Source organism: Balaenoptera borealis (assembly GCF_965194805.1).
Source record: "Balaenoptera borealis genome assembly, chromosome: 17".
Lineage (NCBI taxonomy): Eukaryota > Metazoa > Chordata > Mammalia > Artiodactyla > Balaenopteridae > Balaenoptera > Balaenoptera borealis.
Window position 1 is genome coordinate 34154363 of NC_138876.1, and position 14837 is coordinate 34169199.

A 14837-nucleotide genomic window follows, 5' to 3' on the forward strand; every position below is an offset into this window, starting at 1 on the left:
GATATATTTGCTTTTCATACATTCATAACAATTTCAAGACTGAAAAGAACCAGAGAGGACTATTAGTCTTTCTTCACGTAGATGAGACCGGAAACCTAGTGGGCTTAAATGAACCCAGTTGGTAGTAGATGAGCTGGGAGTAAACCCCAGATTTCTTGCTATCCAGTGGGTATTATTTCCAGTACAAATGGGTGTACATTTCAGATGGAGTCCACCATGATTTTTAATATTAGAAAATTTGATGTCAGTAAACATTTCCTCTGTCCCCTTCCTAACCTGAAGTTTGCTTTTGAGTTCTTGACTTGTTATTTTCTAGCATCTTGATATCCTCAAACCTTACTTTAGTTTTATAGATATTATTTGCCTGGAATGGTATTTGGAGCCATGAAAGCATCATTTAATTCTTAATCTCAGTTATTGTACAGCTTTGAAAAGGCTTTGACAAGTTTTATCCCCACCCCCACCCCTTTTCTTTGTGAAAACGCTAGAGACAGTGTTGGGCTAAGAAAAAAGGAATGGAAATGAATGGGTTTAGTTGTATGCTGGTGAACAAGTATCTTTCGGAAGTGTCACTGCTATGGCTTTTGGGAAATCAAACCTTTCTTAGTCTTTTCTCACAGTCTGGCTCTAGTCTGTAGTCTGGTGAAGAGTTTTATGAATTACTCATAGTCAGTGTGGGCTGAGGAGAATGAGAACTCCTGCCTCTGCTCCGGCCGGGTCCTCTCAGGGCTGTTGTTATTGCCCAGAATGGAGCCTCTCAGTTTGGAGCCTCCTAGTCTATTTTCTTCTCCCCATTTTCTAGTCAGCCTTCTCTCAGAGCTCATGAGTTCCACAGTGCGTTATTCTTATGGCGTTTTATCTTGCCTTGAAACACAGATATGTGCCTTATAAATGAGCAAACTGGGATTTGGTCAAAAAGCTTGACTTTACAGTACTGAAGAAGACACATTTTTGTTAATGAAAGGCTAGAAAAATGAAAATGTATTTTATTGAGGGCCGAGTCACACGTGATCTGATGTTATTCTTTGGGAGTGAGAATAAAATCACTAGTGAGTATTTACTTCTTGGTAGACAAATTAAGTATGGCATCATTTGAAAGTTATTTTTGCTTAGAAATACGATTTAGTGTTGGACATTTGCTTGTACGTATTTTAGTGTTTGAAAGATACTCCTCATCATTGAACAGAGGTTAGAACTTTACTGGATAAAGTAAAATTGAAGTACAACTGGCTCCTATTAGAATCTCTTTATCAAAGTAATTAGATTATTTGGCCATATGTTATATGATTGGTGGTAGCTTTTAAATCCTAAACTGGCTTTAAGGCATGAGTAATTTTGAGTATGTATACCACTTTCATCTGTTAGGACGAATGATTGAAATTTGATTTCATGTATTTTTGTCACTCTCTAGAAAGCAAAACTTAGGGAATTCCCTGTTGATTTACTGTTCTAAGTTTTTCCCCTGTTGTTCCTAAAATGCTCAGTTTATTTTTAAGAGAATAATTTCTGGAAAAGTTTTCAAAGGCATTTGTTTTGGTAATTTAATAGAATTGAACTCTTAAAATCTCTACATTTGAATACATCTTTGTATTATAAAATGGCTTCCTTAGGTTGACAAAAGTGCCCAATTTAAATGAGTATTACAATATTTTATATTAATTCAAGACTGTTTCTTTGAGAGAAACAGCAAAATCATAATAGATAACATGAGTTAATATCTTTCTGTTAGACAGCCCTTTGAGATTTTTCTAAGCATATTCAATACTCTTAAAAATGTGAGGTGTTATCTTTATTTTATAGATATGGGCACTAAGGTTTTAATTTATACAATTGTGTCACAAGGTCCTTCAAGAACTTTTGAGACTATTCTCACCTTAAGTCAGTTTGGCTTTTGCATTGTTTCTGCCTCTTTATATTAAATTCTTAATAGATATGTGCTTCCCAAATATTTTCATTTCATCATGTACATGTACATTCAAGAGTCTCTTGGCATATGTAGTACAGTGTTTAAAAACTGGCTTTCCATTGGGCGTTGGTTCGAGTACCAGTTCTACTGCCGGTTTTTTAAATAAACTCTAGAAGCTTCAGTTTCCTCATCTGTAAAATACTAAGATGATGATGACTGAAGTTGCAAATGAGGTGGTGAGGGAAGGCAACTGCACGGTTGACTTGTGATCTTTTTTGGGACAGAAATCAAAGGTAATAAAAAAAAAAATTCTTGCTTAGTAAAATTTTTGTATGCTACTGTTAGAGATTACCAAATCAGAACTGTTTTATTTACAAAGGCTTTGTACATGTGGTTTATTCATGTTTTGTTTTGTTTTTAAAGGTTACGGGAAGTTTCAGAGAAACTGAACAAATATAATTTAAACAGGTAAGAGATTTAAGATATTTCACATTTCCTGAAAAGAATGATTTTGTTTTAATTAGGAAAAAGTACTCATATTTAGGCAGCAGCTATTAAGAAAATTTTAATCTAACTATCAAATTTTTATGGGTTGCATTCATTTGAATTACAGTTTGTGTTCATACTGATTTTTAAAAACTCTGCCATACCAAAGAGCTATAATGACTATGTAGATATAATAATTTTTTTCAATTATTGCTTTAAAATATGTAAATATTAGTTTTTTAAAACAAGCTCTACTAGCAATTTTTTTCTTTTGTTAATTGGATTTTCTAAAAAACCCTAGGATGCATTTGCCATTTAAAAAATAATTTTGTTTGCATACTTTTCTTTATTTCCCAGCCATCCCCCTTTGAATGTGTTGGAACAGGCTACCATTAAACAGTGTGTGGTGGGCCCAAATCATGCTGCCTTTCTTCTTGAGGTAAACCGTTTACTCTACGGTAGAGAAATGAAAATGGATGTTAAAATACAGCTGTGCATCATCATGTGTCTCCCTTTTCAACCGTGGAAAACAGCAGTTTCTTGCAGTAGTTCTTCCAGAGACCACCCAGTTCCATTTCCTTATTGTATAAATCCTCTGGCCCGGAGAAGGCTCAAATGATTTACTAGAGGTTGAAACTAGTTAGTAAGAGAATGGAGAAGTTCCTGGTATCTAGTCATTTCCTTACTCTGAATTCTGTTAGATGGAGATATTTTAAATTATTTTTACTGGTTTTATGATAATGTATACAGACCATACTTCCCCAGCTCAGGTGTGAGTGCCTCCTAGAAGGGAGCTTATTTGTTGCCTTCTGAATTGACAGTGATAGGTACATAATTTGTTCGTTGAATAAATTCAAGTTTTAATACACATTTTTACTTTGGAAGTTTCTTCTATTTTCTTTGCTTCTAGGATGGTAGAGTTTGCAGGATTGGTTTTTCAGTACAGCCAGACCGATTGGAATTGGGTAAACCTGACAATAATGATGGGTAAGACATTATGTCCTTTCCATTTAATAAATATTTAGCTCTTAAAGGTATTATATTACACCTGTGTTTTGATTTTGGGAACCCTCAAATTAAAAAAAAAAAGCATTGTAGAAAAGGAGATGCTTAAAATAGAGTGAAATGGTTACTTTGTGGTTTGATTTTAATTTTTATGCAAGCAGTGATTTATAGCTAAAATATTTGCATTAAAAGTAGCAGAGGAGTCAATGATCACTTAACAGAAATAGGTTACCAGAAGAATGATGTGTATGTGGTAGGGCCCAAGACAGATCTGCTCTTTGAGTGAACTGACTTTTCGGATCATGTTTTTTTCCCTTTTAATATTCCCAAATCAAGTAGCTCAATTTGAAAATGACAGAGTCTTTAGAATTTTGGCCTGTATAAGTGACGTCATATAAAAAAGGTTGCTGGATAACGTATGATGACTTTCAGTTGACTGCTTCTAAGGAAAATATGATTACTTTAAAAAATCTAAGGAACAATTCATTTGCAGTTAAACCGTGAAAACAATTTCAAACAGGAACTAGATTGTTATGAGACTAGAAATTGCTAGGTTTGCTCTTTGATCTGAAGTATCCACTTCAGTAACAGTAGTCAGAGAATTGTTAGGCTGATATTTTACCACAACAGGTCCCAGAGTAGTGAGGCCTGGAATTCCAGGCTTGTTCCTAGGGATTTGGGACTCTTCTGTGATTTTTCTACCTTTTGGTTTTTTCCCAGGTCAAAGTTGAATAGCAATTCGGGGGCAGGGAGGACATCGAGGCCTGGTAGGACAAGCGACTCCCCGTGGTTTCTCTCAGGTTCCGAGACTCTGGGCAGGCTGGCAGGCAACACCCTGGGGTAAGTTGTGGTCAGAAGATGGCATCCGCTGGTCTGGGCTGTTGCTCTGTGAGTGCTCATTTCATGTTCCCCAGCGATGGAGTGAGCGAACTCCTGAGCCCTGAGCAGGGGCTCCTGTTGCACATGGTGAGCCACCATGATACAAAACACCCCACGTAGGCTGATCACTGTTAACCGAGGTTTTTGTCCTTCTAAAAATGTATAATGGCTGCATGCATTTATCGTGTCATTTATGTTATTTAAAAATTTTCAGTGATACTATCTTTGGTCTTATTTGTGACTAATTCTTGGGTAAAAAAAAAATCTAACATTTCTTTCTTTCTAGTGTCCAAATACGGTAGTTCTTTCTGAATTAATTTAGTGAGGCTTGAAACGATTATGTAACTGAACTTTACAGCCTTTAATGAAGTTTTTACTTTAAAAACATTATTGTGGTATACTTGACACATAACATTATATTAGTTTCAAGTGTACAACGTAACGATTCAGTATTTGTGTATACGGGTGACCCTTGAACAATCTAGGGGTTAGGGGCACTGACCCCCTGCACAGTCAAAAATCCACTTGTAACTTTTGACTCCCTCAAAACTTAACTACTAAGAGCCTCCTGTTGACTGGAAGCCTTACCATTAACGTAAACAGTTGATTAATACATATTTTGTATGTTATATGTATTATGTACTGTATTCTTATAATAAAGTAAGCTAGAGAAAACAAAATGTTATTAAGAAAATCCGGAAGAGAAAATATATTAACAGTACTGTATTTATTGATACCGTAAGTTTACATCATCTGTTTATAAGATGAATTGTCTGTCATTACCTATGACAGTATTGTCCTATCTGATACAAAACTCTAGATGTTATATGTATTACTAACACTAGACATCAAAAAGGAAGAGATAATGTGAAAAATTCGTATTTATTTACAGGTATAGTGATTCATGAATTGGTAGCAAAGCAGCAGCAGTATGATTACCTCATGGTAGCCTAACCTATACACTAATGAATGAATTGGTATAAAGATTTTATGGCATATAGTATTACAGTCATATTCATCATATAGCATTAGAAACATTGTTACATTAAAAAAAAAACACGCTTACCTGTGATGATAGGCTGATATGCAGTTTCTCCAATTGAGAGAGAGAAGCATTATGTATGGTAATGTAATTCTATGAAAGCAAAGGGGTAAAACAGTAAGAAAACTAACACATTATTAGTTTTATATTAAATATCACTCACCTTATGCCTATGTAAGCATAGGCTAGTATCTACAAATATTTTATGCATTCATGACCTACCTAACTTTTTCTTAATTTTTTTTTGATATTTCCAGGCTACATGATTCATCTGTGAGCTTTTTTCAAATCACTGCAAATCTCCAAAAATTTTTCCAATATATTTATTGAAAAAAATTCACGTATAAGTGGATCCACACAGTTCAGTCTGTGTCGTTCAAGGGTCAAATGTATTGTGAAATGATCCCCACAATAAATTTAGTTAACATCCATCACCATATATGGTTACAAATTTTTTTTCTTGTGATGAGGACTTTTAAGATCTACTCTCTTAGCAACTTTCAAATATGCAGTACAGTGTTACTAACTATAGTCACCATGCTGTACATTATATCTCCATGACTTATTTATTTTATAACTGGAACTTTGTACCTTATTTTTACTTTTAAAATTATTTATAAAATTTTTACTTTTTAAACTAGATACTCAACTCTTCTTCCATTTTATCTAAAGTTGATATGCTGTGAACTAAAGGGGTCATATACAGATTCCAAGCCAGATGATTTTATTCATTTTATACCTTGATTTTTTGAATAGCCAAATATTCTGAAATTACTCATTTAATGGTTAGACAAATGCCAGATCAGTCAAGTCAGCATATGTGTTCAAAGGCTGATCAGAGAAATATAACTAGAAGCAAATTAAATTGTTTGAAAATATAATTAAGGAGAAGATGGTTTTTAAACATTTTATTTTGACTCTGAATTTCTAGGTAAAGTTACATTTAAAAATTGAGATCCCAAGGTACTTATTTTCTTTTTTGTTTTTATGCCGAACTAAATTTAACTTGAGGTCAGAGGGAGGTCATTTAGTTGAGTGCATCCTTTAGCTCATTCTGTGCTAGAACTGTTCATTGGAATCATAGCTCTGGTTTTTATTAAAATGTTAGGTATCTCCTTTTAACGGTTCTATGCACGCACATAACATAACAACAGTGTATGATAAAGAATTCTGAAAATAATATGTAATAACAAATGGAATTTTCATTTTATTTGATAAATCTGCAAAAAGTTTGTTTATGTTTATTTAAGAAAGAATAACTTATGTATCATACTATGTGAAACTTTACCTGTTTAGAGATTAAAATTTAGTTCTTTTTTTAGTTGAGGGGTTGTCAAATTACAGCCTACAGGCTAAATCCGGCACCTCCTATTTTTACTGAGATAGGGCCATGCTTGATGTTTTATTTACTGTCTGTGGTTGCTTTTGTGCTAAAATGGTAGAAATGAGTTGTCATGACTAAGACTGATTAGCCTACAAAGCCTAATAAATAAGTGATTTACTCTTCTGCTCTTTACAGGAAAAGTTTGCTGATCCCTTATTTAGTTTATACATTTATGTAGTGGCATTTGTTCCTAATCCTGTATTCTTTATTTATTTTTAAATTTAACATTTTATTTTGAAATAATCTGACTTTAAGAAGTTGCAAAATGTCACCCAACTTCCCCAAATCTTAACATTTTACATAACCATAGTCCAGTTATCAAAACCAGGAAATTAACACTGATCAGTGCTTTAATCTACAGAGTTTATAAAGCTTTCACCACCTGTCCCACGTGTACCATTTCTTTGCTCCAGGATTCAATCCAGGATCCCATGTTGCATTTATTGTCATGCTTCTGTAGTTTCCTCCAATCTGGGACAGTTTCTCAATCTTTATCTTTCTAGACCCTGATGAGTTTGAAAACTGACTGGTTATTTTGTGGAATGTTTGAAATTGTCTGTTATTTCCTCATGATTAAACCCAGGTGATGCATTTTTTTAAAAGTCTTTATTTTTTAAGAGCAGTTTTCAGGTTCACAGCAAAAATGAGAAGGTGGTTCAGGGATTTTACATATGCTCCCTGTCCCCACACATGTACAGCCTCCCTTGTTATCAATACCGCCCCCCGCCAGAGTGGTCCATTTGTTACAATTGATGAACCTACATTGACACATCATCACCCACAGTCCATAGTTTACATTAAAGTTCACTCTAGGTGTTGTATGTTCTGTGGGTTTGGATACGTTTATAATGACGTGCATCTTCCATTATAGTATCATATCAAATAGTTTCACTGTCCTAAAAATCCACTGATCTTTTTACCATCTTCATAGTTTTGTCTTTTCCAGAATGTCACATAGTTGGCTTCATACAGTATGTAGCCTTTCCAGCTTGACTTCTTTCACTTAGTACAATAGTATGCATTTAAGGTTCCTCCATGTCTTTTCATGGCTTGATAACGCATTTCTTTTTAGTGCTGAATAATATTTCATTGTGTAGATGTTCCACAGTTTATTTACACATTCACCTGCTGAAGGACGTCTTGGTTGCTTCCAAGTTTTGGCAATTATGAATAAAGCTGTGTCCTGGTTTTTGTGTGGACGTAAGTTTTCAACTCTTTTGGGTTAAATACCAAGGAACACGATTGCTGGATCATATGGTTAAGAATATGTTTAGTTTTGTAAGAAACTGCTGAGCTGTTTTCTAAAGTGGCTGCACCATTTTGCATTCCCACCAGCAGTGAGTGAGAGTTTTTGTTGCCCCATATCCTTACCACCCTTTGGTGTTATCATTGTTCTGGATTTTGGTCATTCTAATAGGTGTGTAGTGGTATCTTGTTTTTTTAAATTTGCATTTGCCTGATGACATATGACGTGAAGTATCGTTTTATATGCTTATTTACCAACTGTAGATCTTTTCTGGTGAGGTGCCTTTTAAGGTCTTTGGCCCATTTTTCCATCAGGTTGTTTGTATATTTTGGAGAAGCCTTCTTCATCAGATATGTCGCCCGCAGATATTTTCTCCCAGTCTGTGGCTTGTCTTTTCATTATCTTGACAGTGTCTTTTACAGAGCCAAAGTTTTTCGTTTTAATGAAGTCCAGCTTATCAGTTATTTCTTTCATTGTGCCTTTGGTATCATATCTAAAAAGTCATTGCCAAACCCAAGGTCGTACAGATTTTCTTCTGTGTTATCTTCTAGGAGTTTCATAGTTTCGCATTTTACATTTAGGTCGGTGATCAGTATTCAGTTAATTTTTGTGAAGGTCTGTGTCTTTTTTTCCATGTGGCTGTCCAGTTGTTCCAGCACCATTTGTTGAATCAGCCGTCTTTGCTTCTTTGTATTGCCTTTGCTCCTTTGTCAAAGATCAGTTGACTCTATGGGGGTCTATTTCTGGACTCTTTTTACTATTCCGCTGATCTATTTGTCCATTTTTTTTTCTCCAATAGCACGCTGTCTTGATTACTGTCGCTTTACAGTTAAGTCTTGAAGTTGGGTAGTGTCAGTTAGTCAAAAGAACTTTGTTCTTCTTCAGTATTGTGTTGGCTATTCTAGGTCTTTTGCCTTTCCCTATAAATTTTAGAATCAGTTTGTTGATACCCACAAAATAACTTGCTGGGATTTTGATTGGTATTGCAGGTCATGCATTTCTGGCAGGAATACCACAGAAGTGATGATGTGCCCTTCTCAGTGCATCGTATCAGGAGACACATGATACTGACATGTCTCATCCCTGGTGATGGTTATACCTCTGATCACTTAGTTAAGGTGGTGTTTGCCAGGCTTCTCAACTATAAAGTTACTGTTTTCCCCTTTGTAATTTGTATGTATTTTGTGGAGAGATACTTCATGACTATGTAAATATCCTGTTTTCCATCGTACTTTTGCTCATTAATTTTACCATCCATTGATGATTTTTTGCTTTAGTTGTTACTGTGGTGTTGGCCAAGTAGTGATTTTTTTGTTTTGTTTTTGGCCATGCTGCGTGGCTTGTGGGATCTCAGCTCCCTGACCAGGGATTGAACCCAGGCCATGGCAGTGAAAGCGCTGAATCCTAACTGCTGGACCACCAGGGAACTCCCCAAGTAGTGATTTTTAAAAACTTTTTTCATTATTTCTTTTGTACTCATTACTGAAATTCGACTGTAAGGAAGAACTTTCCCTCTTTGCCCACTTATGTCTGTTTCTGTTGAGTTATTTATATCATTATGGTCTCGTATATTTGTTTTATTTTATGGTTTATAATCCATTGCTGTTTATGTCGCTCAAATTGTCCTAGATTTAAATCCTCTTCTCTTTATAAATAAAACTTGGGTATAACCAATTATAATAGACTGCATGACAGAATGACTGAAAGAGAGTAGTGGAATTTTATGACTTTGCTAATAACATATGCAACAAATATAATAATAAAGTAGTACATTTGAGCTTGAATAAAACCTCAGTAGACCTACTCCAAAGAAGGTTGGGGCTAAGTTTAAGACTTTAAAGTGCAGAGAGAATCATTAAAATTTGAGTCCCCCTTACTCACCCTGGCTTGCACTCCTGTTTGAATCATGTATTTCTGTCTCCCTCCCCCCTCCCCCCACCCCCTACAGCGGACTCTGTGTAAGCTTTCTTTAGCATTGGGTTCCTGAATTGCAATTTTGAAAAATGTCACAGTGTCCCATTGGCTAAGCCATATGTTTACCTTTATTTGGTCTTGCAGATGTCCACAAAATGTAAGCACTTATTAAAGGCTGATTGTTTCTCTTGGCCTCTCTGAAATTTTTCTCAGTTTGTTGATGGTGAAATTGTGATCCGTTATTCTGTAAATTAAGAAACTTTAGAGTCAAAAAGATTATCCTTCATAAAAAATTTTTTTTTGAGTTGTATAGTTTTTTCCCCCCTATTTGTATTGATTACAATAAACTTTTAAAGAAGCTTGCAATTTACTGTATGTAATAGAGAATCTAGAACAGACAAATCTTGAGTCCCCAGAGGGGATTTTTATCTGCAAATTTACCAAATGCAGTCATATGTGAAAGAGACTATCCCCACAGACCTTGGTCCCCAACCCCTTACCTTCGGAGTCCTGGCTTGCTCCCTTTGGGTTCAGAGAAGTGTTGTGAATTAGGGAGCAAGTGGTCTCTGTATTTGAGAGCTGCATTTGAAAGATTTTGGGATGACTGGTACTGTTTTTCTTTTCCATCAGCATGGATAATTGAGAATTGATCATTTATTATAACTGATCATTCTTAGGAATACATAGCAGTCAAAATTTCTGGGACTTTGAATACTTTTCCCTTTGGTGTTTTCACTAAATTGGCAGGTTTACGTACTAAGGATTTCTAGCTGCTGTCTTTTCCCCGTTCATAATTACTGAAATTTATCCTGGGAGATATTTTAAAAATCTCCTGGATATTTTTGTTAAACTTATTTCAGACCAGGTTAAGGGCAAGAACACCAACTTTATTTGGAGAAAAAGAGTTTGTGTTGGACTTCCCTGGTGGCGCAGTGGTTAAGAATCCGCCTGCCAATGCAGGGGACACGGGTTCGGTCCCTGGTCCGGGGAGATCCCACATGCCGCGGAGCAACTAAGCCGGACTGCTGAAGTGAGTGATCTAATGATTCAGTGCCACGACTACTGAAGCCCAAGCGCCTGGAGCCCGTGCTCCACAACAAGAGAAGCCACCGCAATGAGAAGCCCGCACACCACAACAAAGAGTAACCCCCTGCTCACCGCAACTAGAGAAAAGCCTGTGTGCAGCAACGAAGACCCAACGTAGCCAAAAATAAATAAATAAATATTTTTTAAAAAAGAGTTTGTGTTTAATGGGATGTTTAAAATGGAAATATTAGTATCAAAAGTCTCTTTATTCCGTTGTTTGTTATCACAGGCCATAATAGATGATAGGTATAAGCTGCTTTTCATTGGTTTGAGCTACCATATTTCCTTTGGAGTTTAATTTGAGCTAATAGTACAGGGTTTGAAAGGTAAAAGCCAAGCAGGCCATTGTAATTGTAAACAGCTGAAGCTGGCCCCAGTCAAAAAAGGTGGTAAGATAGTAGGTTGTAGGGCTTCGACAAAGTAAGTGGATGCCCCGTTTTTAAAGGAGGCAACTGATCAGCTGATGTTACCATAGGAGAAATACAATACAGCAGGGCCGTTGTTGCCAAATGCAAACTTGCATTATCCCCCTCCCCTTTTATCTTAAGAAAAGCTACAAATCTGGATTTCTATGTGAAATCTCCCGACTTAAATGTTGGAACGTATTAATATTTCCATGGAAATAAATATACATGTATACACAGGCACACACATACCAATCTAGTGTGTTTGTGTGTGTGTCTCTATGCATGTACATATTCTTTAAAACAAACTTGGTATTTTTGAACAGCTTTAGATTACAGAAAAGTTACAAAGATAGTACTGACAATTCTTGTACACTCCATACCCAGTTTTCACTATTAACATGTAACATTAGAATGGTACATTTTTTATAATTAATGTATATTGATACGTTATCATCAACTGAAGGCCATAGGTTGTTCACATTCCCTTATTTTTTCCTTAAGGTCCTTTTTCTGTTCCAGTATCTCATGCAGGATACCACAGTACAATTAGTCATCATTTTTCCTTAGGCGCCTCTTGACTGTGACAGTTTCTCAGACTTTTCTTGTTTTTGATGCTGTACATTTTTTTAACCAGCCAATCAAGTATATGGACCAGACTTGACCCATGGGCTTTAAGGTTGCAAGCTGTGGATTAATTCCATACTCAGTGTGATTTTCTCAGTTGACTGGAGTCACTTTGTGTACCTTGAGTATTGTATGATGGGGTCAAATTGTAGGATTAATTTGATGAGCAAAGTATGGATAGAAGAAACTGGTTCCATTATTTTTGAGTTTAGTATTAAAAATTATATAACTCGCTGTAATTATAGATAAAAAGGGGATTCCAGTGCTGTCTTTTGTGACCACTAATAAACCTCTATTAATGTATACTTAGTCTAACACATTGCCCTTTTTCTGGATAGCAAGCTGGTTAGAGGAATGTTCAGGAGCAGTTGAGGCTGGTCGGCTGGTAGATTGTTTGGATACTGATAGAAGAAATCCTGCACTGCGGGTGCGAGTGGGAAAACGTGGTATTCTCCATGGTAACGGTTAGGTTAATGAATGGGCAAGCCAGAGATATTTTGACCTTTGTCTTTCAACTAACCTCAGGTGAGGGTTTGTGTAGCAGAGATTGCAAATTGGCTTAAAGAATTCGAATGTTCTGGATATGCAGGTATTCTCCACTCTTCCCTGTCATCTTGATTTTACTTAGAAATAAGTAACCTATCTACCTCTCATGGAGATTTGAGTTTGTGATACCTGTAAGGTCTGCCAGGAATAGATGTGTACTTGGATAATATATCTGATCAGGTTTCCAGCATTATTTGCCTAGGGGGAAAGTCATATGCATTTTTTGGTAGAAATATTGAGTCATTACTTATATTTATTTTGACCATATAATGTCCAAATAGGGGCATTTTGGAGTGAAATTAATAATAGGCTCAGACAGTATAGGCTTACTCTGGCATTATCTCAGGCAAACTGGGACATATAGTTACCCTAATTATATCTTTTTAAGACTCTTTATTGTGGTTCCTCCTGTTTTCAAGTTGAAATAATATGTTTAGCTTTTGACTGTTAAAAACTTCCAAAAGAGTGGTTCCACCTGACTTAATTTTGAAAATTTACAGGAAACCATGAAGTAGAAGTGATTTAATGTTTGATTTGAATATCTGTTTGTATGTTTCATTGATCCTATATTATTTTCTGTTGCGTAATTGTCACAAAGCATATAAGTTGAAAAGAAAACTTGTCTGTTTTGTAGAATACTGCTTTCTTTGATAACACGTGACTTTATATTTTTAAAATCATGTTTAAAAACACATAACATAAAATTTACTATCTTTACGGTTATAACTGTACATCTCAGTAGTATTAAGTATATTTATATTTGTGAAAGAAATCTCTTATAACTTTTTCGTCTTGTAAAACTGAAACTTTATATCCAATAAACAGCTCCCTTTACCCCTCTCCCTACCATCTGACAGCCACCATTCTACTTTCTGTTTCTATGAATTTGACTACTTCAGGTACCTTTTATATTTGTAATCATACAGTATTTGTCTTCTTGTGATTGGCTTATTTCACTTAGCATAATATCTTCAAGGTTCATCTGTGTTGTATTGGGTTGGCCAAAAGGTTCGTTCGGTTTTCCCGTAAGATGGCTCTAGTGGCGCTTAGTTGTCTTTAACTTCATTTGAAACAATTTTGTTAGATTGTATTGTGACAGCTGTCATATCAGCGTGCATTTAAAAAAACTTATCAAAATTGGTGAATTTTTGTGTAGCCATTTTAATATTGAAGATGGAAGAAAAACAACATTTTCGGCATATTATGCTTTATTATTTCAAGAAAGGTAAAAAACACAAACACCAAAAAAAATTGTGCAGTGTATGGGGAAGGTGCTGTGACTGATCGAACGTGTCAAAAGTGGTTTGCGAAGTTCCGTGCTGGAGATTTCTCTCTGGATGATGGTGCTCCACGGTTGAGCAGACCAGTTGACGTTGATAGCGATCAAATCGAGACATTAATTGAGATGAATCAACGTTTTACCACGCAGCTCTTACGCATAGTGCTGCTATGAACATGGGTATGCAAATACCTCTTCGAGACTCTGTTTTCAGTTCTTTTGGATGTATACCTAGAATTATAACTGCTGAGTCATATATAGTGGTTCTATTTTTAATTTTTTAGGAAACGTCATACTGTTTTTCATAGCACTGCACTATTTTACAGTCCTGCCTACAGTGCACTAGGGTTACAGTTTCTATACATCCTTGCCAACACTTGTAATTTTCTCTCTTTTGTTTTTTCATGGTAGCCATTCTGATGGGTGTGAGGTGATAGGTGATTGTGGTTTTGATTTGCATTTCTCTCATGATTAGTGATGTTGAACATCTTTTCATATGCTTACTTGGCCATTTGTGTATTATCTTTGGAGAAATGTCTATTCGCATTCTTTCTCATTTTTTAATCAGGTTATTTGATTTTTTTGTTGAGTGTTAGAGCTCTTTATATATTCTGGCTATTAACCTCTCATTAGATATATGATTTGCAAATATTTTCTTCCATTCTATAGGTTGCTTCCTTACTCTGTTGATTGTGTCCTTTGAGGGACAAAATCCATTGGGATTTTGATAGGGATTTTAATGAATCTGTAGATTGCTTTGAGCAATATGGACATCTTAACAATATTAAATCTTCCAACCCATGGGCACGGGTGTCTTTCCATTTATTTGTGTCTTTAAGCTTTAAACTCTGAATTTTACTTTTTGTGCTGCAGACTGTTAGTAGTTATGTCTGATAGGTCTTTCACGCAAAGGTGAGATGTATTCTGTAACTCACTTTAGAGCTGTGACTAGAAATGCTTGGTATGTGGTTCTTTTAAAAATTGTTTTAAAAGATGCAAAAGTGTGCTATATATCTTTCTAAAAAGTGAGTTT

At 35.5% G+C, this 14837-nt stretch overlaps 1 protein-coding gene across 6 annotated transcripts in view; it reads left to right on the forward strand.

Annotated features, from left to right (window-relative positions):
* UBR5 (ubiquitin protein ligase E3 component n-recognin 5) overlaps positions 1-14837 on the forward strand; it is a 141362-nt gene that overhangs the window by 38143 nt on the left and 88382 nt on the right. For all 6 annotated transcript variants that reach the window (XM_082364182.1, XM_082364185.1, XM_082364183.1 and 3 more), the window contains exons 2-5: positions 2330-2374; positions 2750-2831; positions 3303-3379; positions 4118-4237. In XM_082364182.1, the coding sequence (XP_082220308.1) occupies positions 2330-2374; positions 2750-2831; positions 3303-3379; positions 4118-4237 (324 nt within the window). The remainder of the gene's footprint in view (positions 1-2329; positions 2375-2749; positions 2832-3302; positions 3380-4117; positions 4238-14837) is intronic.